This window comes from Diachasmimorpha longicaudata, chromosome 6, assembly GCF_034640455.1.
Source record: "Diachasmimorpha longicaudata isolate KC_UGA_2023 chromosome 6, iyDiaLong2, whole genome shotgun sequence".
Classification (NCBI taxonomy): Eukaryota; Metazoa; Arthropoda; class Insecta; order Hymenoptera; family Braconidae; genus Diachasmimorpha; species Diachasmimorpha longicaudata.
Genome location: NC_087230.1, coordinates 9,012,012 through 9,038,602, shown reverse-complemented (window position 1 = coordinate 9,038,602; position 26,591 = coordinate 9,012,012). Strand labels below are relative to the sequence as shown.

At 41.6% G+C, this 26,591-nt stretch overlaps 1 protein-coding gene across 9 annotated transcripts in view; it reads right to left on the bottom strand.

The window, feature by feature from the left end:
* The window catches only part of LOC135163575 (heterogeneous nuclear ribonucleoprotein 27C), a 220,735-nt gene that overhangs the window by 41,036 nt on the left and 153,108 nt on the right, over window positions 1–26,591 (bottom strand). For all 9 annotated transcript variants that reach the window (XR_010299144.1, XR_010299145.1, XR_010299146.1 and 6 more), the window contains exon 6: window positions 4,448–4,605. Coding sequence is in view for 6 of the 9 variants with exons in the window: in XM_064123132.1 (XP_063979202.1) it covers window positions 4,448–4,605 (158 nt within the window). In the remaining 3 variants the exon portion in view is untranslated. The remainder of the gene's footprint in view (window positions 1–4,447; window positions 4,606–26,591) is intronic.

The following is a 26,591-nucleotide window of genomic DNA, read 5'->3' as shown; positions in this document are numbered from 1 at the left end:
GAAAGTCAGATGTAATAGACAAATAACCACCAAAGTATCTTGTCTCACGGTTTCATGAAGAACAAGATTTTCGTAATGAGCCGGTATACGCAAACGGCAAAGTTTTTGGACCAATGGGGAAATATTCCCCGGGTCTTACGGTAACTCCGTCGCACATCAAAGTTAGCCAATTAGAGTTAATGCGAATATGGAATTGGTAGTAGGTACTCTGTACTGGGACGAACCGTGACGTTACCAGGGTAACAATGGATCCACTCCCTTGCTCATCCTCAATTTCGTAATCGTGCAATAACATTAGGTGTACTACCCGGGTTTGTGCAGTTGCCCTCCCTTCTCCTTTCCTCGTCCTTTCCACACGGTATCCATAAAGATATTTAGTTGCAAATATAGACAATGGAGGAATGGTTGGTAGTAAAACAATAATGTCGCCTCCAGTGGATTTCCTATGGGATATATTCACACAGAGGGAACGGTGTATCGGTACCAGTCGAGTTTGCACCAGTAGTTTATTTCCTTTCTCGAACTTCATAGAAGGATTTGGTTGTGTCAACCTAATGAATTTCATTGAACTTTTTTTAATAAATTGATTACATTGGCAATTAAGGAATTAGTCTTAAGTATGAAGTTATATTATGAGACCCCCTCGCTCAGGATTCTGGTCACCATCACAAAATCATCTGGTTACCACTAGACTCCATCGTAACCCCTCAATTAAACCGTTTGATAACTGTCAACGAATGGGTCAATTGTCGTTATTTACCTGGTACGTGAGACAATAACTATCGAATCTGTGCTATATCCACTGAATTCCTCGAGTGGTGTACGTCTGTGTTCGCGGATCGCACTCACCTCGAATTAATCACAATAGCGGAAAGTCGAGATAAATTGAATCGATGAGTTATTCTTTAAGCGCTGGCTCTTTTCCCCTGCCCCATTCAATGAAACTCCTTCAACTTCGCGAAGGGTGAAAAGTTTATCTACCTATAGCTGTCGTCTGTATTTGCTACTCCTTTACTCTCCTTTTCTCCAGTTCATCGGTGGCACTCCGACGATAGTGGGTAAACGAAAACAGAGCTTTACTTCACCAATCTTAATTTTTATCAATCGACAAACTCCAGTTGTAGTCCAGACTCACGAGATTTACTGGATTTTTTTTATAGGGGAGTTAAATTAAATCCACAAGGGAAATAAACCCGAGGCCGTTGATGGTTTCTCTGACACAACCACTTCGTTATGTGTCAGCTTTTATTGGAGCCAGTCAACAATCATTTCAACGGAGATTATTTTATTTGGGCTTTTTCATTTACGACTACACAGATAAAAAAAATCGTAGTTTTTACTTTAAAGAGATTGACAGATTCAGCATTTTTTAACGGTAATTATATCCAGGAATTATCAATTATCCATATGTTTTTGATTGATAATCAATTTACTACCCCCGCCCCACCACAAAGCCCATTCATCCGGAATTCATCGGCGGAATCAAAGTGCGAGAGGATTGGGATCAAAAGCACAAAAGAGTGACGTGTTTTTCTCGTGAATTTATGAAAGAGGTATTCAGCTATGCGAGAGAATGATAGACAAAACGCATTGCAATAGTGTTGTACCCAGACAGAGATGGAGATTGAAGAGAAGAGTGGGATTGCTAAACTGCATTGTGTGTGAAGAACTGAACACGTGAAATCCACGATGAAAAATGATTCAACGTCGGTGTAACTCGTGTGGCTTTCACATTGTGTATTTCAGTTCCTCATATTTTTTTTTTCGCTTCTCGAGTACTTTTATTCTCCTCCTCCCCCCCCCCCGCCACTGTTTTTGTGGACTCACTTCACCTTTGAGAGTATGTACACGGATTACTAGTGTAAATTCAAGCACCAGGAGCGATCAATTTTACATGAAGAATGTATCGTCTGAGGGGTCAAGCAAAGGGACAGTGGTAGAATTTTAGGGGTGTACGTCGAGGTTGGGATGATTGGATCTGATGGTGAATGGAATGCTGGAATGTTTCCGTTAAATCAAATTCCAACGGGCCGGATATACCCCTGCTAAGACCCTGAGAAGTTCCACGGTGTAATAGAGATAGTGTAGAAGGAGAGATGGAGGATATAACGTGGAAGATGTAGTCGAGGAAATTCTTCGGTGCTTCTGGATGGAGAAGAGGAGAGGATACGTCGGACCTACCTCCGTGACAGACTCCGAGAGGTTTCTCAGGGTTGCGTCACAAGTTTCGGCTTACACCTCACTCACTCTGACTCTCTATTTCCGTGAAGGGTACTATCGCTGTGGGAGAGGGAGAGTTGAGGGGTGATATATATCCCCGGTTGGATCGCGAGCACGAAATTCCACTCCTCGTTCATCACGATGCAATTCTCCTGGTGGATGCATTAAGGGTAATTCCGTAGCACGCCTCTTCTCTTGCCTCGACGATCATCGCTGCTATACCCCCAACACCATCATCCGTATATACTTGAAGGGAATGAATTCCTGGTGGGGGACTTTCACTTTCCGAGATTAGTGACGGTATTGAGGGCTTTTGGTAGTGACCCAATGACAAAAATTAGTGGGAACTCACACCTCAAATCCAATATTAACATAAACTTTGGAATTTTGTTATGTGTAATGAGTAAATAAATAGTAATCTATCCAAACCTTGTGGCTCCTCTCGATGTAGGCATACCTCTTCACCCCGACACTGAACGACATCGGGCTTGTTTCACCCACCTTATACCACCCCTCGTTTAAACATTCCCCCCCTCTCCACCAACTTCATTGCTTTGATTCTGCTCCATTGACTCGCCACTCGATGTAACGGATAGTGCCCGGAACCCCCTACGACGCGTTCGCTCCGCCTCGAGTGACAATGTACACCATCCCCATGTATCCATGACTCCAGTGGCAAGTGAATAAGTAAGACAAAGACAGAAACCATCTGTAGTGGTACACAGTGAGGATGAATAACCGGTTAATGCAGTCGTGTCAGTTCATTCGTTCCATCACTGATTTCTCCCATCCTATCGTCTGACTCAACAGTGACTGCAACCACTGCCACCACGCTCGACTGATTTATCTGGCATCGTCGAAGGGCCCGGGCTCTTTCTTTCCTGTCAGGTCACCTCATTCAGCCTGATTTCCCCGGTGGAGTTGAACGATTAGAGGTCATCCAACCAGAGCCAAACCTCAGTCGATCAATTGAGTCGTCTCATTATTATCATCTCCCCCCTTTCGATCTCTCTCTCTCTCTCTCCGCTATTGTCGTTGTGCTCCAGTGAATTTATTCTCTCGTAAATGCGGGATTTATTGAACATTTCAAATAACAATTTCTACCACCCGGGCTTTTACGATGATTGCGATGCAATGTCACTCCTTTTCCAGTCTCTATTTTTACTCTGCTATGGGTATTTATTGATTGTTTATGGTTTTCCTTTTGTAAACACAGACTGGCTATTAATTCGCATCAGAAGAGGAGATGAACTGCATTGAGGTCTGACGTTTGCTGGCACTTTGGTTGAGGGCTTCCGGAAATTGCACAATCTTTGAGAATTAATTTTTCTGGGGTGAATAATGCTGACGTTATTGTCTGGAAGATTTGAAGCCCGATAATTATTCTGAATGTTGCCGCTCATAAATCATTCGCTGAAGGCGTTTAAATCAGTCACACGAGAAGAAAAGTATTGCGAGGACATTTGTGGCAAAAGGTGGTAAAAGTAGAGAACCACCAATGGTTTATCCACTTGAAAATAGTCGGGGTGATCTGGGGGCAATTGGAGATGGAGGTTTAGCGAGTAGAAATGGAGGTTTAGCTGGTGAAAGGGATGTGTCCTACTGGGGTTCGTGTCGTTTTTGCAGGAAAGGTCTCCTCGGCTCTTAGGAAATGGGGGAGGGAGGCCCTCGGCCTTGTGGAAAACTGGCACCGATTAAATGCAAATCTCGAGAGGGTGCTTATCGCCATCGCGGCACGCAGATACCCACCGAGGAAACCTACGGATATTCCTCGGGGATGGTGGGGCAACACTGCTGATTTTGTTGCTTTTCTTTTTTGTCATTCTACCGCGATATAATTAGCAAGGGGCCAGGGTGACGGTGCTTCTCTGGCTGTTAATTAAACGTTTGCGTGCCACGGGACCGACGATATTATCCGGTTCTATATGTGCTTGAATATTGATAAAAAAGAGTGTTACGTACTTGTTTGCACGTTTTAATATTTATTAAGAAATTACGTAAGCTCAGGATGAGAGGTCTCGTGTTGCGTGCTAATTCTTTTTGCTCCGGGAATTTCGATGTTTATTCACGAGAATTTAGAATATTGGTATCGACTTTTACGATGGTTTTTTACGCGCAGTGAAATAGCTTCAGTTTTTTTAATGCAAATAAACATTTGTCTATTTGAATAGAGACTTTTTTTGTCGAATTGAAAGAAATGGTCAGGAATTAGGATGAAATTACTCACCGTTCGATTACCCGGATGTTTGACGTGACAACTGAGTACAGCTTTTTGTCCAACAATGGCAGTGATGTTTTTCTGAGTGATGTCGTCGAAGTAAGGTTTATCCCACGGTTTTGTGGGTTTACTGCCTATTGCAATGACACTCGACAAGCTGGAGCCACCTGAGGACAAACGACTGTAAGTTAGAGGAGATTGCACGGCGACGAATATTCAGTAAAAATCATTAAATTGTTAAATTGTGAAAATGGCACCCCTCAACATCAATTATCCCCCACTTCTGATCTCATACTATTTTTATTCATTCATCACTCTCTCTCCCTCCTTCGAACGATGTTTAATGAAATTTCTTTTTTCCCCTCGGTATCTCATTTTCATCATTAAAACCCTCCTCATAGAAAATTCATGACCGCGGAAATAAGAGCAATGAAAATTCTCGGAATGCCAGTGAATTCGACCGAGAGAAAAAAAGGAACGCAACTTAAGGAGCCCAAGGAAAGAAGGTGAGTTGGTTCACGTGTAAAAAAAATTGGATCGCTCTGCGAACTTTTAACGAACGATGATCGAAATGAATCCGGTAAATTGCTGGAAATTCGATTAAACGACGGAGACAGAGATGTGAAATGGTAAAAGTAGACGTGTGTACCAGAGCGAGAGTCAAAAAAAAGCAGCACACATACATAAAAAATACCATGAGAGGAAGAGAGTGAGGGGGTAGAGAGAAAAAAAAGCAAATGAAATAGGCGCCTTTACCCCCAGTGTTCTCCACTATTTTTATTTTACCCGAGAGAATTTTTAGTCAACGTTTTGGTATTGGCCGCGTTATTCGAGTGGTCGTTCCCAACGACTCTGGCATTCAATTTAAATTTTTCCAACCCCTCTATACACTCGATGCCAAGCTTTCTCGCTCACTCCATTCCTCCCTCCGCCCGCATCGCATTTTTTCGCCCCCCGCCCACCACACTTGTTATGTTTCAGCACAACCTTCGTACACTTCATTCCAGTGGCTGTTGTTTTCTCTGTTCTCACGGGGTGGGTATTCTCCACCCCCAGTTGCGTAAAACTGCACAAGTCACCGATCACGGTGGAGGGGTGGAAATACACAGGGAGAGAGAGGGGGAGAAGTGTACAATGTCCTCGATGTCTCATGTTTACTGGTCGAACCATTGGAAATACCAATTTCCTGTTGTGGTAGTTTGCACGTAACTAAATTTCAATCGTCCCCAGCAAGAGGTTTTCAGAAGCTGAAATGACGAGAGAGGGGGGAGCATTAGCGGTCCGAGGTGAAATCGTGCAAACCATTGACTTCAATAATCATTTGATATCATATCGGAGAAATGGAATTCATTAGACAATTCTGTGTACAAATTCTCCAGTCGATTTTACCACCACGAGTGCACACGAAAATTCAAACCACCAAAACAGGAGAACTTTGGGACTCCTCTGGCGCCAGTGATTGGATATACGAGTATAGAAATTTATGTCTATATGTGTATAAATTTTATATATGTGCATGAAAATCCATGTTTGCGTGTATGTGACACTGTGCCAGTAGTTTCACGGCATTGGGCCGGGGGTGGGCGAGAGGGTGAATCACGATTTATCGCACTTGGAGTCGCGGAGGAGGGCAACAAAATGGAAACTGCAGAATGGTGTCGGGTTCGATTCATGTATAACGGGAATGGTGAATTTACGGCACAGTCGAGTGAATAATTATTCTACCGATTATACGATTGACGCCAATAGGAGCCCTTTCCCAATTCTTCGCATATTTCCGATGTTTTTTTTTTTCAACTCCAGCCGTTTGTTCGGGATTTTTTCATTACGAGGTAAATTCCTCCACTGCGAGTGTAATTTGACGATTGTCAATAGGAAAGAATCAGTTACAGGGGAACAAAAGGGCTCCAAACATTCATCAATTCGATTCGGTTCACTCGCGTTGTTCATTTTAGTGTAGAAATATTTTTTCAATTCAATTGTGCTGATGAACTTGCAGTTGCTCACACTGGGTATTATTTTTTTTCCCCTCAACTGTGGACCAATCCACTGGGATTTGCTTTTTAAAATAGAAAAAAACAGATGGGGTTGGGGGACAGGGGAGTGTCAGCATGAAAAGCGAAACACGAAAATTCTAATTAGTCAATTAAAATATTCGGCGGAGTTGTCCAGAAAATTCAGTGGAAAAAATAAACTGAAAACATGGGGAGGAGGAGGAGGGACAAAAAGTATGGAGTTGTAACAATGGAGTTTTAGGTTGTTGAATATTAGTGTGTCAAATGTTGTTTTAATTAAAACTACTAGCAGGGGCCGGGTAAAGCATTCGGTGTCGGTGCGGCTGGGATTCTCATGTTTGTTCTCGGTGGAAGCAACATCTGATTAAATTAAATATTTCATTTATATCTGGCCCTAGAAATCTCTGCAGCGCCCCGACTAAGTGAAAATATAGGTATCATTTGTAATTATCATTACGTGAAATAATGAAGGTCATTCGCTCAATAAAATTTTAATGGTCTAAAATGACCTGAAAAATTATTTCCCAAGAAAATAAATCCTCGCCAATCTACATTTTCTTTCTCACATCGAATGGATGTGTTAAATTACATAAATCCTCAGTGAAAGAATAAATATTCCATTTAATACGTAAGCATTAGCACAATTTACTCAGCGAAAAAGTGGGTAGGATTCTCACTGCACACGACTACAAAAAATCCAATGAAAAAACTCTTCCGCATAAAGAAAGAAAAAAAAATGGAATTATGTAAATACATGGAGGATCACGTGAAGTATATACTCAACGATGTTGAATATACGTTGGAGCGCGAGGATCAGTAGCTAAACGAGGTGGTGCTGGGCTATAACCCTAGTAGCCCAAATGAACTCTACACCCTTTCCTCCCCCGGTTATCCCCATTGGCGTCAGATAGTTGGTGTGGAAAATGTCGATAGCATAAATTTCAACGTTGACGCAACGGGATTATCGAGGGAGTATCCTCGAAAACGGCCGTATGACGTGCCCAACGATGAAAGTGGTCTCCATCCTCTCTTTCGCCTTCCCCTAACCCCCCTCCCCTGCCCGCCACCCAATCACCCGGTGCCCCAGGAAAATCCACGGGTAGCGCAGAAGCAGCAGCTTTCCAACCCTCATCGTCGATACACACATACAAAATTGCATTCTCCCTTACCGAACTGTCCATGCTCAGTAAACCATTCTATGTATTTTCCTATCGAAATGCTACTAAAGGCTGAATGTGCGGAAGTGCATTCATTGTAAAATCGCATAGACCCCTGTTTCCGGACGCTTTTCAACGCGATCAATTCGATCGACGCAATTACGTGATTATTATTTTCACATGCGGAGAGGAAAGTTCAATAAAAATTACTCGAGAAATTTCAATTAGGGGAGATTTTCAGCGAATTAGTGGTGATTCATAATTGCAAAAAAATGGTTAGTGCATCACTGATGAAATATGAATTGATAACTGGTGTGGGGTTCTAGTCCTATTGATTGAGTGAACATGTCAATATTCGGTGTTTACTTTCACTTTGAGAAATGTTAGCAGCTGAGATCTAAACACGCCAACATCGGATCAATTAATAATGTAGGTTAGCTCATGCTGTTATATTAATGATGTAACTTTCCGAAAAAGTTCGAGCGTGATGATCTCATCTTGAGAATTGATGCGAAAACTGATGCCAAATCTATACCGAGGGTTTTTGATGTACGCTTCTGATAAAAATATCGATCCATCATTATAAAGGGGTCTCCCTTGACCCGAATGAGGTTAATTGTTCGTTCAAGACTATCGCTTTGACAATCTGAAGAGGAAAAATTCTACAATTTTGACCGAGAAAGGCAGTCAAAAATTCCAGTGCTGACCCGGAATTTTATTTTTTCAAAAGCGTATTTTTCCGGAAAAGTGTGAGACAAAATGTCAACGACCTTTATCGTTGATTTGCTTAATGAACCTTGATAAAAATAATCTACGCGTTTCCCCCTTACCCCAGTTGATTAATGACAGTTTCTCACGAAAATTACATCACCAACTTGATTATTTTACACCTCACGTTTCCGCGGGGTTCCACCCCTCTGTCCAGCTGCATCTCTAGGGTAATCAAAAATAGATTACATTCATTATTATTAAAGCAATAGTCACCCTGAGAGTGAACCAAATTTTCGTATGTTCCAAAATTTAATCACGGGGATATCCGATAAGAGAAAAATTGGATAATTGAATGACCCAGTTACTCAGTCAAGAATACAATGTGCAACAAAGTCATTGAAATTCCCGAAGCAAATGAAGTTAGACCGCCCCGAGAGATGAACTTTAACTCTTCTAAGTCGTAGGAAATGCAAATCAGTTTAATTTTCAACAGCAGAAAACCCCTCCAGTGCCATTGCTGACGCACTAACGAAATACTTGTCTCAAAACTCACCATTTCCGTCGGATCACGTTGTTTACTTGGGTTTTCCCATTGACAAATGAATCGACAAAATACCAGAAAAATTGTGAATTCCATTAAATAGCACATTCATCGCAACAAATCTCACGCAAATATTTATCTGATTTTGACGCACAGTCAAACCCCACCAGACAATACAAATCCAATCTGATTCATTTTCCCCCAGACAGGATTAGCCAAACGTTTTGATAACCAACTGGTATAACTGAATTTTCAATTTCCCGATAAGTCGCCACTACCTCATGCACATAGCCAATAATAGTGCATCGGCAAGCTCCTCGAAAAGGGTAGTCTCCCTCGAAAATTCATGCGTTCGGTCTCATATGCAGCGCCCGAAGTTTCGTTATCCCCCTCGAGGCCAACCCAAGTAAAATCACGATAACATAACCGAGGATTAGGTACTAGCCGTGCAGAGGGTTCCCTTATGGGCCAATGTGTACCATGCAAAACAACTACCCTCAACCGTATAGTCCAACCGGGATGAATCCAGGGATGCGAGAGTTGGTAGGAGGCATATTCTATTAACCGTATGGTTTACACATTCGCGAAACTCAGCTATACCTCAGTCTGATGCCAGCATCTTCTCCTCTGTTTGGCATAAATCGGGGTAGTAAACAGATTTAGTGCGCATTCGAAATTCACTCCAATGTTTGGTTTCATATTGGGGATGTAGTGGTGAGATTGCTGTCCATGATTCAACAGGATGGTCGTGGTGCACGAAGAGGAATGATTTATTTCAATACGAAGTAAAGTTGTTTGTTTTTATTAATCACCAGAACCGGAATTTTCAATTTTCTATTGGTTCTGCAGAGGCCCAGTCACTCCTCCGTTAATCGGATGGGGGTGTTCCTCCAGTTTTAGAGGAACCGTATGACGTGAGTGTATAACAAACAATGGAGAATGGTAGAAAAATAAATTGGATGAGATTTTCACAATTTTTCCCTCCTCAAACTCATCCTTTCCGTGGAATGCTGCGAATAAAAGTTTTTCGCTCCGTACATTCGCGGAATGGTTCACTGCAGCGACATCACACCACTTGTTTGGTATGAGATGGCTCAGTATGAGGGCACGATCCCAGGGAAATTGCCACTCAGAAAGTTACGCAAGTGACGGAATTACAAAACTTATTGTAGACGATGAAACGGAGTCATCGAATCACGAGGATCAGTCCTCAGGATTCTCATACTCCTGGAGGCTTGAAGTGGGAGGGGAATTACCAAACGCCCGCATTTTAATAAAATGGAAATAAAGAAAAGAAGGGAAATCCCCATCCCCTCAAGTTCGTGGGGAATTTCGTAGAAAATTAGGGAATTAATTTCATCGATTCCTGAAGACATTAGAAATTTTATTGTGCGATTAGGGAATTTTTCACTAATTTTTGTGCCACAGCTAGAATTATTTCCTTTTTTCCTGCTCTCGTGCGTGTCCACCTGCCATCGACAAAGTTCGTCGCCCCGAAGTGAGCCGAATAGCCACACTCAGGTATCTCAAGTCAGGATTTACAAACGACGTCTAACCTTCCTCCTCGTGTCGGCAAAAAGGACCCCTGGACAAGGGGATGAGTGGGATATCCAGAGCGAGGGGATTCATATGAAAAAGAATCATGTGTTACAACTTTTCCGGGGAGTATACCCACGAGAATTGAGGTGACGCCAGGTGAAGAAGTAACAAGATGTAGGTAGAGGGTCTACAGGGCCGAGAGAAATAGGTTTAAAGTCGAAGGAAAAGTTTCCTCCCAAGCACCAACGATTCCCTCTTCGATGATAGATGAGAGAGCTCCAAAGAGTCAAGTCATTTGTTATTTATCGACCATTAAACTTGAACGTGATCGAAATGCGCATTGAGACTGTTTTTACATTTATCCAATAATTTTGAACCCGATCGATTCACTCAGGGGAGCCCGAAAGTTGGGATAAACTCCCGGATTTTGCCGATAAAGAATAAAAAATGAAGGATCATCGATGACTCTTCGATATCGTGGAAAATAATCGCCCGGATTTCAGTATTAATTTGCCTATGGTAATGTCTGTCAGATTGTTATGCCAATATATGCCTCACGCGAACACACGTACCGCTTGTACTTTACACTATTTCCGTATATAATATTCTCATTATATGTGTGCAACGCATACCAACCCACATTTTAACCGTCCGGATTTGCTTATTAAGTACACAATTAATTGAAACACGGGAGCTGAATGGCACCGTAACTCAAATATGTATGGTAATTTTCATCCTGTTCGGCCGTCGGTGATTCTAAATTACCTCCAAAACGTGCAACACAATTCCCGGTTCAATCGATGGATTGGAAGATCTGTTCATGACCAGATTGAACGCTTTTGGTACATCGGGGGGTGGATAAAAATTCATTTATGCATCGGTGTGAAACACATTTTGCATAGAGTGTTTAGGGAATGAGGAGATGGGTAGCGCATATGTGAACTATCGTTCCTCATTTCCATTACACTTGAATGTTTTTATAGAGAAAGTTTTTTTTTTTTTAAATAACGAACGTGTGAGTAATAACACGGTTTTGTTACGGAAGAGAAATATACACATGTCACTGTATAAAACTTTTCTCATCAGGGAGTCCGCTAACTGGGGCCTATCGTCCGATTTTGCGGTGGATATATGGCGATTAGCAGCCGTGAGCTTGATAAAGAGTGACAGCTGGAAAGCAATTTGCGCTTTTATTTCCAGCTGAAAGTTATTTTATCTCTCAATACATCTAAACCAAAAAATAACTCGTTAGAAGGCAATATCGACTACGCCGACGGTTGAACTCGATATTTTCTGGTATTCAATAATTGATGTCGCTTTATCAGAGTGTATGGTAATGATTACTGGAATTCCTTCAGGAAAATTCGGTTTTCTCTGTCAGTTCAGACGCACTTTGAGTCTAGAAGCCGAAAAATTCCATAAATCAGAGTGATGACAGGTAGAAAATAATTACATCAGACTAAATTTTCTGATGGCGATGCATGTGACCACGGGCGATAGCGGAGGTGCTGATGTCACTTAAATTCCATATGATAAAAGATAATTATAAACTATTAAGGAGGTAATCAGTTTGGAAGAGAAATAGGTGTTTGATATAGAATTTTATGACGCGATTCTATTACATTGTCGAGTATAAAAGATAGTTATGGTCGTTCATAGAGCTGCGAGTCAACTTTAATTATTCATCTTTGTAAATCTGATGCATAATTTTTGCCACTTCGTTCCATGCGGTGTTGAAGGGAATGACACCTGGTGAACTGCAAGGAAAAATCAAAATGTATCTGATGAAGATCTAAATTCATGATTTCCTTGCTTTACCTGCATCGACACTGGGCGTTCTCTGCATCGCACACGAACAAGTCAGAGTCATAGGCTGTGGAAAAAATGTTGAACGAGAGTTAGATGATCTGAAGATCATATCACAGAGTTTGAGTACGTGATACACTCTAAAACTCACATGGTGTGGGTTCTTCAACACTTTCGGGAACGACCTCGTACGTATCCTTACACTCTCCGAGACCAGGTCGGCACATCCCTTGACATCCAAATTAATGATTAATGGTAGAGAGAACGACCAAAGGGGCGAAGGAGGGGAGGTAAACATCCAGTTAATTCCTCAGAAAAGCTTATTCAAAAATTCATCAGGAGGAGAGGTGCATTGGAATTGATCAAATCCATTGAAAATACGAAAATCCATTAATTGATAACAGAATGTATTGATTTGGAGTTGATCATGTGGAGCTAATTGATTACATTCGTGATTTAATTACTAAATTGTCAATCATATTGTCCAAGCCAGGGGGAAGGCTTCCAATCAAAATTGGAGAATAGTTTAAATTCGAGGATTATGGTACCAATATTGTTTAACAATTGCGGAATATCTCAGACTTACCCAACACTCTGTTGTCAACTGCGCAGACAACGACCAACAACAAGAAAACCACTTTCAACGACTGCATGATTGAAAAATTGGAATACTTTCGACCAAGTTCCTATAACACTATAATACCAACCTCACTAGTCCCAGGTATATATACAAGTCCCATCGTTTTTCGGAGACAATTCGACAAATACGCAGAGTGATTAATTAAACAGGTTTCATGTCACGCGTCACCGAGTGTTTCATCAAAATAATCTTTCTCTGTTAATCCGGCTGCGATAATGATGCTTTTAGAAACCATCGAAGACATTATAGTTTTTTTTCATCATTCCAGACACGAGATAAGATGATGATTTTTTCGGAGAACGGCTTCCGTGGGAGTATTCTGTAAATATTTCCTAATTACACCCACGCGCTATGAATAAACGATTACATCATCGAAAAGGTTTCTGTCGTGATAAAGCAGGTGCTATGATTTTGTTATTGACTCGAAATGTTTGTTCTGCTGTCAGGGAAAATATAGTTAACTGATAAGAGAGAATTTTCCTTCCTGGAATGTTTATTCGTATATTAAATTTTATTTGATAGAAAAATCGTGCCTAGCCGGGTCAGTGACCGTTAAAGCTCAAGATTTGACAGGATAAATAATGGTGGGTAACAACATTATTTGGAAGAATATAATTTCGTTCATTCCCTCTCTCTATTATTCCTCCAAGTCTTGAATAGTTAAATGTTAAACAATTTTTATAAAGATAATTAATGATTTCTACCGTTCCTAAAAATCTTCCAGTCACTGGGGAAAAATTACGGAAACACGAAATTATTGTCTCCACAGCTGCGAGTCATTATACGGATGGGTAATTTTTATGGAACAAATCGTGGAATTTACGTAGTGATTTTGTCTGTGTCGCACTTTTTATTGAGTTTTGCTTCGTTGGCCGATTGTGCTTTGAAACATAATGTTTACGTCTGCTGACTGGCAATTTTTATTTAACTCTTCTTTCCGTATACTCAAGCCCATCAGATTCACATATAATTTTCTTAAATTTTCCAGTTCAAATGAGAGCGGCCAATCTTATCTCAAATTCTCATAAGAATTTCTCGACAGCGGGGGCCAGATTTATTCTGCTTTATTGTTTCATACCAACAAGTACATGGGAAAAACTGTAGCGAATCCGTTACTAATTGGAACATGGAACCTCCATCGTAATTCAAATATGCACAGTAATTTTCATCCCGTCCAGTCGGCCGAAACTCTAAATTGCCCCTGAAACGTGTGCGGCCTGCGGTCTCGTTAACTCGGAATTTAAAACTGGTTTCGTTCCACGACCAAAATAAAATTGAAAATCTCCCTTCCACGAGTTTCGTTCTGGCCAGATCGGGTAAATCCAAAAATGTTTGGCGGATAAAACATTTTCCCAGACGTTTTATAGTTTTCCGCGGAACCTCATGCCACCCTGGAAGGGTGAGAGATGGTTACTAGTGAGGCTGGAGATGTGTCTGAGTAAAACGAGTGGAAAAAGTAGAGAATCAGGAGGGACAGAGGGTGGGAGGGGGTGTAGGAGGGACGGAGAGGGGGGTTCAAGCCCCGTTGGAGCATTCGCTTGAAAGCTCACAACTTTGTGGGTGGGAAAGTTCGCGTTCGAACTATTGGCAAAAGCCCTCGGTCCCGTGTAAGCCCAGCTCCGTCCGATATTATTACTGCACCTCCGTATACATCTACATCAGCCCTGAGAAGTCAATTTTCCTTTTTTCACGTTTCAATTCCCTTTAATATTCCAATTTTTACTTTATATCCCAAGTTACGGAGAAATGTGGGTCATTTGAGAAAATATTAAATCTCCTTTCATTCGAATATCATACTCTCGCTTCTCTACCTTGTTATTACTTTTTATTCCTCCTCATTAATGAGACTCAGGCATTTTCAATGTCCACAGGGATAATCACTACTCGTGAAAAATTCTAAAAACCCGGACAGGTAAAAAACCCGAGGAATATAATTTAAAAAAATATCTCTCACTGAAAATTCCTAACGAATCAATTCCATAACTAATCCGTTCCATACAACGTCAAATCACGGAGAATCGTGTTTCGTGACTCCGACTACAGCACTGTGATTATCAGAGATCCGAATTATCACATCAAATTGAGTTCACTATAATTTTCCCGAAAACAACCACAAATTGCCCCGGAAAATTTCCATTTACTCCTAATAATGTGTGCCAACCGTAAACAAACAATTCCACTGTGAACACACACCACCCCACTGGTACATGGAAAAACCGAACACTGGGATTTCGCCGCAACAAGTACATGACTAATTGCGGCAAAGAGGCCTTGAAGCGAGCAATCGAACCCACTCATCAGGAACAACAAGACAACTCATCCAGGATTACGCAGAGGTTTCCTGCACGTGTACGTCGATGCTGCGTAAATTGCTTCACTCTCTGATCCTGTAACTCTCATTCACCCCTTTACCCTCCCTCCCCCAGTCACTTTGCCCTCCTTCTATGTATCCCTACCCCGAGCAGATCGTAAAGTACATAAATTCATAGCTGCCGGTAGCGGTGGAACACCGCCCCCACGGTTTTGGCGACCGCCATAACCCACTTTACGAGTCACGTAAGCGTTACATATTACATGTCTACGTGAATCGCAAGTGAAAAGAGTTTAGAGAGGTGGATAGAGGGGGTGAGGGGATGGAGGTTAAGCTGGAAAGATGAAATTTCATGTGGATCTCGACAGTTTCAACCGAGAGTGAGGGCCTGAGAAGTAAAAGGATGAAGGGGAAAAGCATCGACGGACAGTATTAAATAAAAACTTTATACCCGTTTCCTCGTATCGACGAACAATGGTACGGGCACGTACTTTTTTAAACTTCAACATCCGTACGGAGGCCACTACTGTTGCAATCGAATCAACTTTTCTCTATCCTCACTACCCATCCACAAGTCCCGGAAGATTTCCACCGCATCAACTTGCTCGGCTGTAAACTTCTTGGATAAGTTCATCGCTGACTTGTGGATCGTTACGCATGGAAAATATCACTATAGGGGGAGAAAAAAAGTGACTGAGTATAGCCAGAGTAATGAGAGGATAGAGAAATTGCGAGTCTTCTGAAGAGGTTTTCACGGAAATTATCGATATATCACAGGGTGTTTTTTAATCTCCGCAGTAGCACCGACATTTTCACAATTTTTTCAATTAACATCCACAGGTTTATGGGAAATTATGATTTCGGAAATCGTTTAGGTATTCAATTGATGGAAATCGGGCAAATGGAGCTTAATATATTCTTGAATTTTATATCACCTGAAAATTCTGCACCATTTGGCATGGAATATTCATATGTTAATGGAAAATTTATGTGGACAAAGTGAATATAAAATTACGAGGTATGTCGACCTAGCGATCGACGATCAAACCCGACAGCTTGAAAATTCAATGTGAATTACCCGAATTTTTACGAATGTGGAAATCAATTTGGGGTCGTTCAACCCAACAACATAAAATATTGCTTGTCCGACGTGAGTAATTTGACTGACGTGATGAGCGTGCTCTTATCACCTGATAACTTCACGCAGAATCCACCAGTTATTAAATTTTCCCCTAAAGTAGCGAAATTTTGACTCTAGAAATAAAACTGAAAAATGGGTATTCAATTGCGCTCGATAACTGATCGATAATTTATTTTTTCAACACCGGAAATAATTATCTCCCCACATTGAACGACGAGACACGATAAATATCACGCGAAAGATTTATTTCCCGGTATTAAACTGTCACTATATTGATTTTTTATATCAATTACTTTGATGCATAGTAAATTGAATAGTTCTGCTCTCTGGTAACGTTCTGAAGCTCAATGCAAACAGCGAAATTCGTCCCTTTTCTATGTGGAGTCAGCAAACAAATCTCCCGAAAATCCCGGATGCCATCAGTGAGTTTCACGACAAAACGAAACACGATGATATACCACCCTCGGGGTAGTTTGACTCAATCGTGCCCTGTAGAGGCACCGGCCCGGGGTACGTAATGGCCCTGGAGGTTTCCTCGACTCGACTCGTTTTTCCCCCTCACCTCCAACTCACGTCATAAATACGGGGATTCACGGAGAAGTAGTTTAATACCCCTATAATCGAGCGTACACGGCCTTCTCCCTTTTCCTTCTACCCTCTAGTCCACGACCACGAGGAAGCGGTACATAGAGGAGCGAAACAGAAAACCGTGAATTATTGAACGATCTTAAATGACCCGAGAGCAAAACCCGTGCTCGATAAACTATTTAATCGAAGTAAAACTTCAATGGGCTGTGAGGATTCACGGGAAGCACTCTTCATCCAATTTACATGAGATCCACTCGCTATTGGTGTAAGACCCAGTGCTACTTCAGACTGAGACTAGTACATCCGCTCGTTTTTCGTCTGAATATCTTAAACCCGAATTCTCCTCCGAAAGCGCTCGTAAACAAAAATTGCCCTCCGTAACTCCCCGAGAATTTTTCTGAATCATCAGTGACATCTGAAGATTCGCTGATTTCGCTGAAAATTTCCGCACAACATTCGGACAAAATTTATTGTTCCCCTAGAATTCTGAATGCCGACTCAATTTAGAAGTCACATCACATTGTGGGTCACTTAATTGCGAGTATCCCCTCGTGCTCTGCTTATTTTTCCATCCGCGGAAGCCCCACACTCCCCATCCCTTAAAAATTGAGGGTTGGCTCGTCAATATGCATACTTCGTAGCAGTTCATTCGTGGCATCGAATTGCCATAGCTACCATCCACTCCTTTTCATTCGGCATCCAACAATGAAACCGTAGCAAGCCTTTTCGTACACCATTCCATGATCCCTTCTCAACTCCTTATTTTCCTTCCAATTCCGCTGGCATACCCTCTACGGTCTCACTACCAAGCCCCATTCTCCGGGCATTCTCGTTTTTAGAACACGTACAACCCTCAGACAGAGGTGACGCAAGACCTCCCCAAGTCCTTCAAACGAGAATAACACATTTTCTTCAACAATACCAGTGGCACGTGCATCGCCTAACCGATCCTTTGCAATAAGTTTGTACTTGCTTCACTCAAGGCAACATTGCTGTATCCTTTTCTCGGTGTGGTTGAGAGTGTGTGGAGGGGATGGGGGTAAAATTGAGAAGAGATGGGTCTTCAGAGCTGATGTTTAATGCAAACTCATCGATTCACCGTAGCATCCGAGCGACATTTCTCATCGGGGGGCTATCTCTCGAGACAAGATTGTGGAAATGAATGATTTTATGAGTGATGAGACTCCCTGAGTGCTGTGGAATATGTGCTGAAGTTATGTACCACTGATCGTGCACAATCTTTCTGTCCCTCTCTCTCTCTCTCCCTTATTTTTCTCGGCTGAGACTTCTGGCTCCCTTGATTAGACGCATAATTTTCTCCTATCATTCGGCCGCGTCCATCATTCCCGCCGGCTCTGTCTCACCCAGGCCACTGAGAAATGAAACATCTCCACTGGGAATATGAGCGAGGAGAGGAAAAATAATGGGGAGAGAGGAATTGGGAAGGAATTCTACGGTATTCTCTCATTCCCAGTGCTATGTCGATTCATGGGTGGCCATTAGTCTCGTAGAAGGGACGATATCCCGTGTGGTTATCGCCCCCGGGTTTCTGTCATTTTTTTTACGTGAGACTCTTGAACTTGTCCCACTTTTTCCAGGAGAGATGGTCGGGAAGAGCCAAAAAAAAATCATGAAAATACACGAAGTGAATGGAAGTACATTAATTAATCAAATCGTCTGATATAATTTACAAGTCAACTGCAGTCATTATCATCAGACTAATATTGGTTTCCAAATATTTCCATTATAATCGATCAGAAAAGATGATTTGTCTTGTTATATCGAATGGATCTCCACGTGTGTCATTTCCACCCCTCACCATCACAAAATGACGCACGTCGCCCATTTCAGCGAAAACCCGAGTGCCAGTTAGAGCCGCGGAACCTAACAAACCGTAACAAGTGACTTTTCTTTCTTTCGCCCCGTCACATTCATCCGTTCCCACCCCCAACCGAAGATAAAAACGACTTTTCACGGAAATTCCACACCTTCTTTCCGCCATTGCCTCTTGCCGTACTCCCTCAACTGCTGGAATCCACTTCTTTCATTGTTTATTTCCTCTGCCAAATATCCTCCCACCGAGTGATCAGGTACAATGATACATCTCCCGGTTCAAAGGAAAATACCAGAACAACTGCCTAAAGTAAATACTGAATATCCTCAAAAGCAGACGACTAATATCACCAAGTTCTACATAAGAAATGAGTTAATATATCTGTCAAAATATGAGAAACGGAGTTATAGTGTAAAGAAAACCAGAACTTGAATAGTTGGCAAGAGTCGTGTGTAGACGGAGTAAACGGTGAAAGAGAGCCAAATAAACGCGTTGAAATTCGTTCCCTGTGGATTTATACTTTCCTCAATGCTCTCTTCCTTCTCCATTTCCCTCCTCTCGACCTCCCCACCCAAGTCACCCCCCCAACTAACGTGTCTTTTTGAGGAAATGTGAGATTCACGGGGAAAATTCCCCTGTGATATATCTCCTCGTCGATATTCCTTTCTGAATCCATATACCCGCGCTTTTACACCCTTCCAACCGATATGAATACTCTTTCGTTATATTTCCTTTGAAACAAAAGAGGGAATAGAAGATGTATAAAAAAAGTAATGCTCCGTTGGGGGATGAAAATAAAATCACGTACTGTAGGCGAAATAAAATAAACGATCGTGTGAAGAAGAAGGGAGATGATACATGTTCACAGTGAACTCGTGAGTGGGTGGAGCACAACGGAAATGAGAGGAAAACGGCTGAATAGTGGTGATATCAACCCCCGGAAATAAATAACAAATTGTCTATTGGAGGAAGAGTTGATCGAGAGTTGGAAAATTTTTGGTTTTGCGAATGAGAAAGCCATTTCTCTTCGAACAGTCTCGTGTTTTCTTTCAAGTTCCCTTCACCTCGCACTCCGCTACTCCTTTCGTCCTGCTCCCAAGTGGAAGGAATCAGAAGGTTGTAAATTGTTGCTGAGGGTACCAGGAGAGTGGAAGGGGTGGTTGCACCCAGCAGTGGGCTGTGAACTGTGCTGAGGGGCGAGTCGAGGAAGAAGTCCAGTGCATGGTACCAGAAAGAGGGTGCAAACTGTCAAACTCCTGGTTTTAAAGTGGACAAAAATAAAAATTACGGACCGACCGGGAAATTTGACCGCACGTTCATCAATTTTTCGTCTGAAATGATGAGAAATTTTCCACTGTCGAAGTTTTGGGGGGAAAGTCGGGGGAGAGACCTCATTAATTTTTGGAAATATTGGAAATTTCATTGAGTAGTTCTCGATTGAGTGTCCTCCCCCCCGGAATCACCTCGTGTTTTCGATTTCCCTCCTGTAATTTTTTTTTTATCTGAAACCGTTGAAGGAGTCGCTCGTACTTTACACCGTTGATATCACTTCCGCACACTTATTACTCTCTTCGACGGAAGGATACTCCAGAGAAATAACTCTGTCCATTTTCAAACGTGAGTCTGGAGCACATGGATTTATGTATTTGCGCTTTTCGGCTCACTCTGCGTAATTGCTTTCCCACCCCCTCCGCCATTTCATCACAATCACATGTACTCAGGTTGAATTTATCCTTGAGTAAGAATTTATCAGGCGAAAAACAAATTATAACGATTGGTTGGAACAGGGGTGAAAAAAAAAATATTGAACCGAAGGAATGAATTCTCTTTTCGAGTCGAAGAGGAAATGCTACATTATCGAGGCAGGGGAGGAGCGGAAGGGGGAGGCGATTATGTTGAATGGAAAAATTGGAGCTCGAGAGAGAAAGACCTCCACGAACTCGGCGGGGCAGGAGGGAGGAGAGATGGAAAAGTCCATAGAGAGAACGCCTTCCAATTTCCGTTTTTCCTCGGCATTTCTTTGAGGCAAACTCTCGAAGTCGTCGTTTACACGCACGCAATTTACCCGAGGGATATCGCCGTCTTGTGCTTTTACGACTGCATATAGTGTTTCAGTTGATATTTCAGGGGTAATATCCAGCCCCGCCTAGTGGTGGGCCGATCTACAGGAGAACTAAGGCGAATAGTTACAGGGGGGAAGGGGAAAATTATGGTGACACTGGTAAACTGGTGCATCGAAAAGGTGATATTGCAAACCATTTTATGGATTTACAAATGCACCTCTCCGTGATTACTTTGCAATAATGGAGAGGTGGAGAGAGGGGAGGAATAATTTATAATGCTCGTTGGTATGAGCTTTTGGTACATCAAAGGGAATATTATTCGTTGGTGGAAGGGGCTAGAGGGAATGGATAAAGAACTGTTGATCCAAGGGGGTTTTGCGGATGAGAAAGGAATGAAAAAGACCGCCATCTTGTCTTTATGAACTCTGCATTACTCCTCGCTGTGAATTAATATTAAACTAGATGGAATGTACTGTCGAGGGTGCGGGGATAGAAATGTATGATGGCTTTTGTGGTACGTTAGTCACAACTGGATATTCAGACCGAAAGAGGTGGGAGATGAGCTTTTAACGAGGGTGGGGGAATGACGAGGACAGGGCTGAAATATTTATTTTTAAATTATGGAATGTGGAGACTTTTATTCTATTTTTTTATCATGTCATTTTTACCACATTTTTTCGATCAGAAAACTAGGAATTTAATGGACTGGGTAGTTTTCCAGTGAGTAAGGGGTGGGCTAAAACAATATTATTGCTCGATGCATCATCACCGATCTTATTGATACCCAATGGCGTAGTTTAGGGTTTTATGTCGATGCACCGAGTTAAGGGATAGAAAGACATAAAGATTCTTGCGGTGGCCTATAGTCACTGGTGAATATCCAGGCCAAAGGGGCAGGGGGAGGCAGGGAGATGAGCTTTTGACGAGAATATGTGGATTGTTAGTGGAGTCGAGAGATGCCGGTGGTACTGGGAGGCATGGTCGATAATGGTACGTCTGGCCCTTGGGCGCACGATCACCTAATTAATTCAAAACATTGTAGTTTCCCGGGGTACAGCAATGTAGTGTGGTAAACTCGAGAGCTTTGCATATATGGTAATTTTACGTCCTTTGACACTATTCATATCTTTGTAGATACTATTCCTGGTAACATATTACTATTGTGATTCTCGAGAATTTTAGATTTCAGGGAGGGTCGAGCTTGCTATGGAGAGGGATAGTGCAATGAGTTTTGAAAATTTAATGGGTGACGAGTTGATGGAGATGTTGAGCTAAGTGCGAAGGTGACGTCTGAGGCTTTGGGATTTTGCGTAAATACGAGTGAGGAGAGCTGCGGATAATGGATCCTGCGGTTATCCCTCTTAGAGATGGATGTTTGGGGAGTAAATTTGATCGGTGAGTAATTAAACGACGGATCATCAAGTTGAAATGAGGGATTTTCAGGGGGAATTGTTTTAATGAGTTGGAGGAAGATTTTATATTTCTTCCGCTGACAATTCCGCGATTTCTTAACCGCAATTTTTCCTCGGATTTATCCCTCGTGACAGCTCTCAGATCCAGTTTTGAGGATTTTTTTAAACTAAACTTTTCCACAATCCTTCGGAATTTTTTAATATTTCTTTTTATGCGGCCAATATCAGTGCAGTTACACACCAGTACATAATACCAATTTAATTTTTGAGGAATAAAAATCCGGTGACAAGAGAATAGATTTTTTTATAGTTATAATGAAAATCTATCTCAGGGAATCCTCAAGGGTTCCAGACATCGATCATTATTCATACCACGAAATTCCATCATTGAGTTTGTTATGATTATGGAACACCTAAGGCGAGCAGAATGCATGAGCTAGTGGTGGTTGTGTCCCGATCCAATCATTCTCGTATTACCGCCCGGTAATTTGTTTAGTGCGAGAGAGCCAGAGGTGTTTCCTTTCACAGTCCAGTGGGGAATGGTGAAAAATGAGAGAACAACATCGTAGAACACAATGCCACTTATTCATTCGAGGAGAGAACCAGCAGCTGTTTGCTTAACGGATTTTTATCGGAAATTGGATGCCCTGGCGCTGGTGTCTTGTTGGGAGACAATTAAATTGCACTGGTTATTTTGTTGCATTCGGTAGAAATAGAATTCTCAGACGGAAAATTGTGAGGAAATTGCCTCAGCACGGATGAACAATACTGATGAAAGATTTTCAATGGTGCATTGCAATGATTTAATTGAATCAGCTCTGGAAATACTTCAATGGACGCGATTATTGACTGTGAGCAATGGAAAGAGTTCAGAAAAGTTGGAGATATTCAAAGATGAGGACGTATAACAAAGTTGAAAGTTTGTTTAAAAATCCATCCGCAGAATTAATGAGATATAGAACACGTCTAATTTTCTAAATATGATAAATACTGACGGACGGTTATCACACAGCACATCGTGATGATTTAATCAAATTTGAATAAAGATCTAGGGAAGCGTTGACTTAGCAAAATTTTATTTATTTAGAGATGAAGACAATGTAGCTGAAAGTTTGAATTTCTTATCGCTCTAATCGTTTGTTTGAAGCTCATTATGATAAATTTTGATTTACGCTTAGGGAATTAGATGTAGCGAGACATGTCTAATTTTCTATCAGTCACCTGCAAAACTTTGTAACACTCGTGGATGATGTTTAATGGCACATTGAAGTGATATAATTCAAGTGCAGCGGTGGACGCTTTAAGAGATAAGATCGCTAATAGCATGAGACGAAAAGCAGAGATTGTATTGGAACAATTGCATCAACTATCAATTAAAATTGAAAGCTCATCATTAGTCCAATATCATAAATTTCAGTTTGTGAGAATAGGAAAAAAGCCAGACACCACAGAAAACAATCAGTCATCAAGCGAGAGATGATTTCTCCAAATCCCTCCAACTTCCAGCTCAACGGATATTCATCGAGATATTCCGGGCAATTTTCACCCCCTGAAATGCCCCGAAATGATCATGACGAAAGTCCTCCAGTGTTCTACCCCACTCAGTACACATACATACAACAAAACCTCATTAAACTCGGTTGATGCTGGACCGATGTGCTTCCGGGTGTGTTCCACGGCGTCCGGATATCATTCGACGTTGCATCGCAGTTGAGTAGTCGTGATGCAATTCAAAATGGAGTACGCAACTTACTGTATTTCGGAGAACTACGTGACGATCCACTGTGGATGTAAAGGAGGGAATTTCAAAGGATGACATCGATGGCAGCTCGATAGCAACACTACTGCCATAATCTCCCAGTCCCTCCCCCTCTTGCAATATTAGTTTATCATGAGCTTTGTGTTTCATTCGGAATAGGAGATGGGGAGGAATTTTAATTTGCGAACGGGGGAAAATTCCAGCAAGTCGGCAAATTTATAATCCACAAAGACACAGCCAACTCCAACCCAGAAGCCACGGTACACGCGCATGTGGAGAATGATGGAGTGAGGGGGAGGTGGACTGTACTGTAAGTATAAAGAGGCTAGTGCAGTGATAATTTCATTCTGACGTATACATTGCGTGGGGGAGGAGGACTCAGTTTATCTTCAGAGTTGGAAAATTATCCGAGTCGTAGTAGTACATAGCTAGTAATTTCACCGCTCTTTGAAGAATTTCGAACGGAGGGGAGAAAATAACATTGAAGATTTTCTCATGCCCTTTGTCCTCGTGGCTTCTTTTATGGGTTTTATTCCCTTCCCAAAGTACACCCGAATAAATGGATATTAAAATTGCTCTCGAGGATATGGCTTTTTTCCGAATGAAAATTCAGCGCTCGAAAGAATAGAGTCGGAATGAAAATTGCCTTTCGTTGTAAATTTTGAATAAATATGGGAAAAACACCACTTCCTGCAATCGTTTCTATCAATACTATTTGCCAGATTTTTATACACAAACATTTTTGACAATTTTTCGTTAATAGTATTACTCTTTTCCTCATGTCCACAAGTGCAGCTGATCATCCTCGCTGTTAGCTATTTTTATCACAGGGCCACTTGCTATTCATGCAATGCTGTGAATCCTCATCATCGTCAATGAAAATTCCGCATGTTAAGCTTCACGTGAAAGTACAATTCAACGATATTCATCGGCAAACAGCAATGATTATTATTCAACGCACGATCCCCACTATGTTGGAAACTACTCCGACCCGTGTCGTCTGTATACGAGTTTCGGAAAATCTCGGTCAACTGAAGGTACCCAATGTCGAACGGATTAAAGCATTACGCTTTTCCCAGGTACGATATCGGTAAAACGCAACTGTCAGGGAAAGAGGGAGAGAGAATGTGTGGAAATTTAATCCCATCGTGTGTAGCGCTTCCTAATTATCTAACAAACTTTCCCAAGTCTGGAACGAGTCAAATGATGCCCTCGTCTGTTTGCATATTCCATCAATTCTCTGCTGTGAAACCGTCAACTGACAAATAAAATTCAAGAAAAACGTGAAGGGGAAATGGACGGAGGTGAAACGCGAGAAGTGGAAAAGTCCTCCAGAGGGATTCTCCAATCCTCCACAGCTGTATTTCATTAACAAAAATCTAAGTATCATGGCAGTAGTTTGAGTCAGAATGTCAAACTCGAAAATTGTGAATTTGATTGAAAAATCGTAGCAGATTTCCGGTACATTTATTCATAAAAAAAAGTCTCTCCCTAATTCCCAGTTTTTTCTTTGTGCAAATGACATATTTCCATCCTGTCATGTCTGGACAATGAAAAAACCCAGTGTACCAATTAATTATCAAAAACTAGGGTGCATAACCGAGGGAACGTAAAACAAAAAATGTTGACCGGCCAGTAGGCAAGACCCGTAGACTGTGCCTGTCCGACTCATTCTTGCAACTCTCGTACTTGCAGGGTGGATGGAGGTGGAAGTGCCACGTCCGGACGTAAATTTTTACGGTTGTCCAGGCATCGTGAAATTATTTACGAGCCACTGTATACCGACTGTGCGAGAAGACCTGGGCAAGCCGTGAGAAAGAAAAAAAAAATCCTCACGGATCGATCTGATTTCAGTTGTTACTTTATCATCCGAGTAACGAACACTTTGCCGAAGGTGTTATTGTCACGATATCTGTTCAATCTTATTGATTAATCTACTTTACCTCAATCATGCTGGTTAATTAGATTATAATGAATTGCCAGTTCATTTCGTTAATGCTATTTCTATCGTGCATGATCATCTGAAGTGCTTCATGAACTTCTACGGGTGTTGTTGAATAACCCTCTCTCAACTCTCGAGGTTCATACGCTCCACACCGACATGCTATCTCGCTATATCTGAACTTAGAAAATTCATTCAACAAACTAAACATCAAGGTTAATTAATACCAAGTTAATGGATGAAGTGATAACAAATGCTCGTCTGTTGATTTGTCGAGATGCCGTGTGTTGTACTCATGATGCTTTGTCATTACAAATATCTCCAGCTTCTCTATCAACAGGACAAATGTGGAAGAGAACCTGTTCATAACTTCCCTCTAAACTATATAATTAGGGAATGCGCGGGAGAGAAGGAGAACAATCATGAAACTGTCTGATTTGCGTATTGACATTGTCATGCAAACAAAATCCACAGATTTATCACTGTGATCACATTATCATTTGATTCCTCGTGATCAACAGAGGCACCTTCCAACATTGATGTTGATACTTGATGGGCTATGGCATCTTGCTGATTTTATTGGATTTCCAACATCTCGCTCATAAAGCCTTGTGATTCCCTGTAACTACACTAGGCCAATGGTTCCATCATTCATGTTAACACGATTAAATACTCGAAGTAACTATCGTAAACT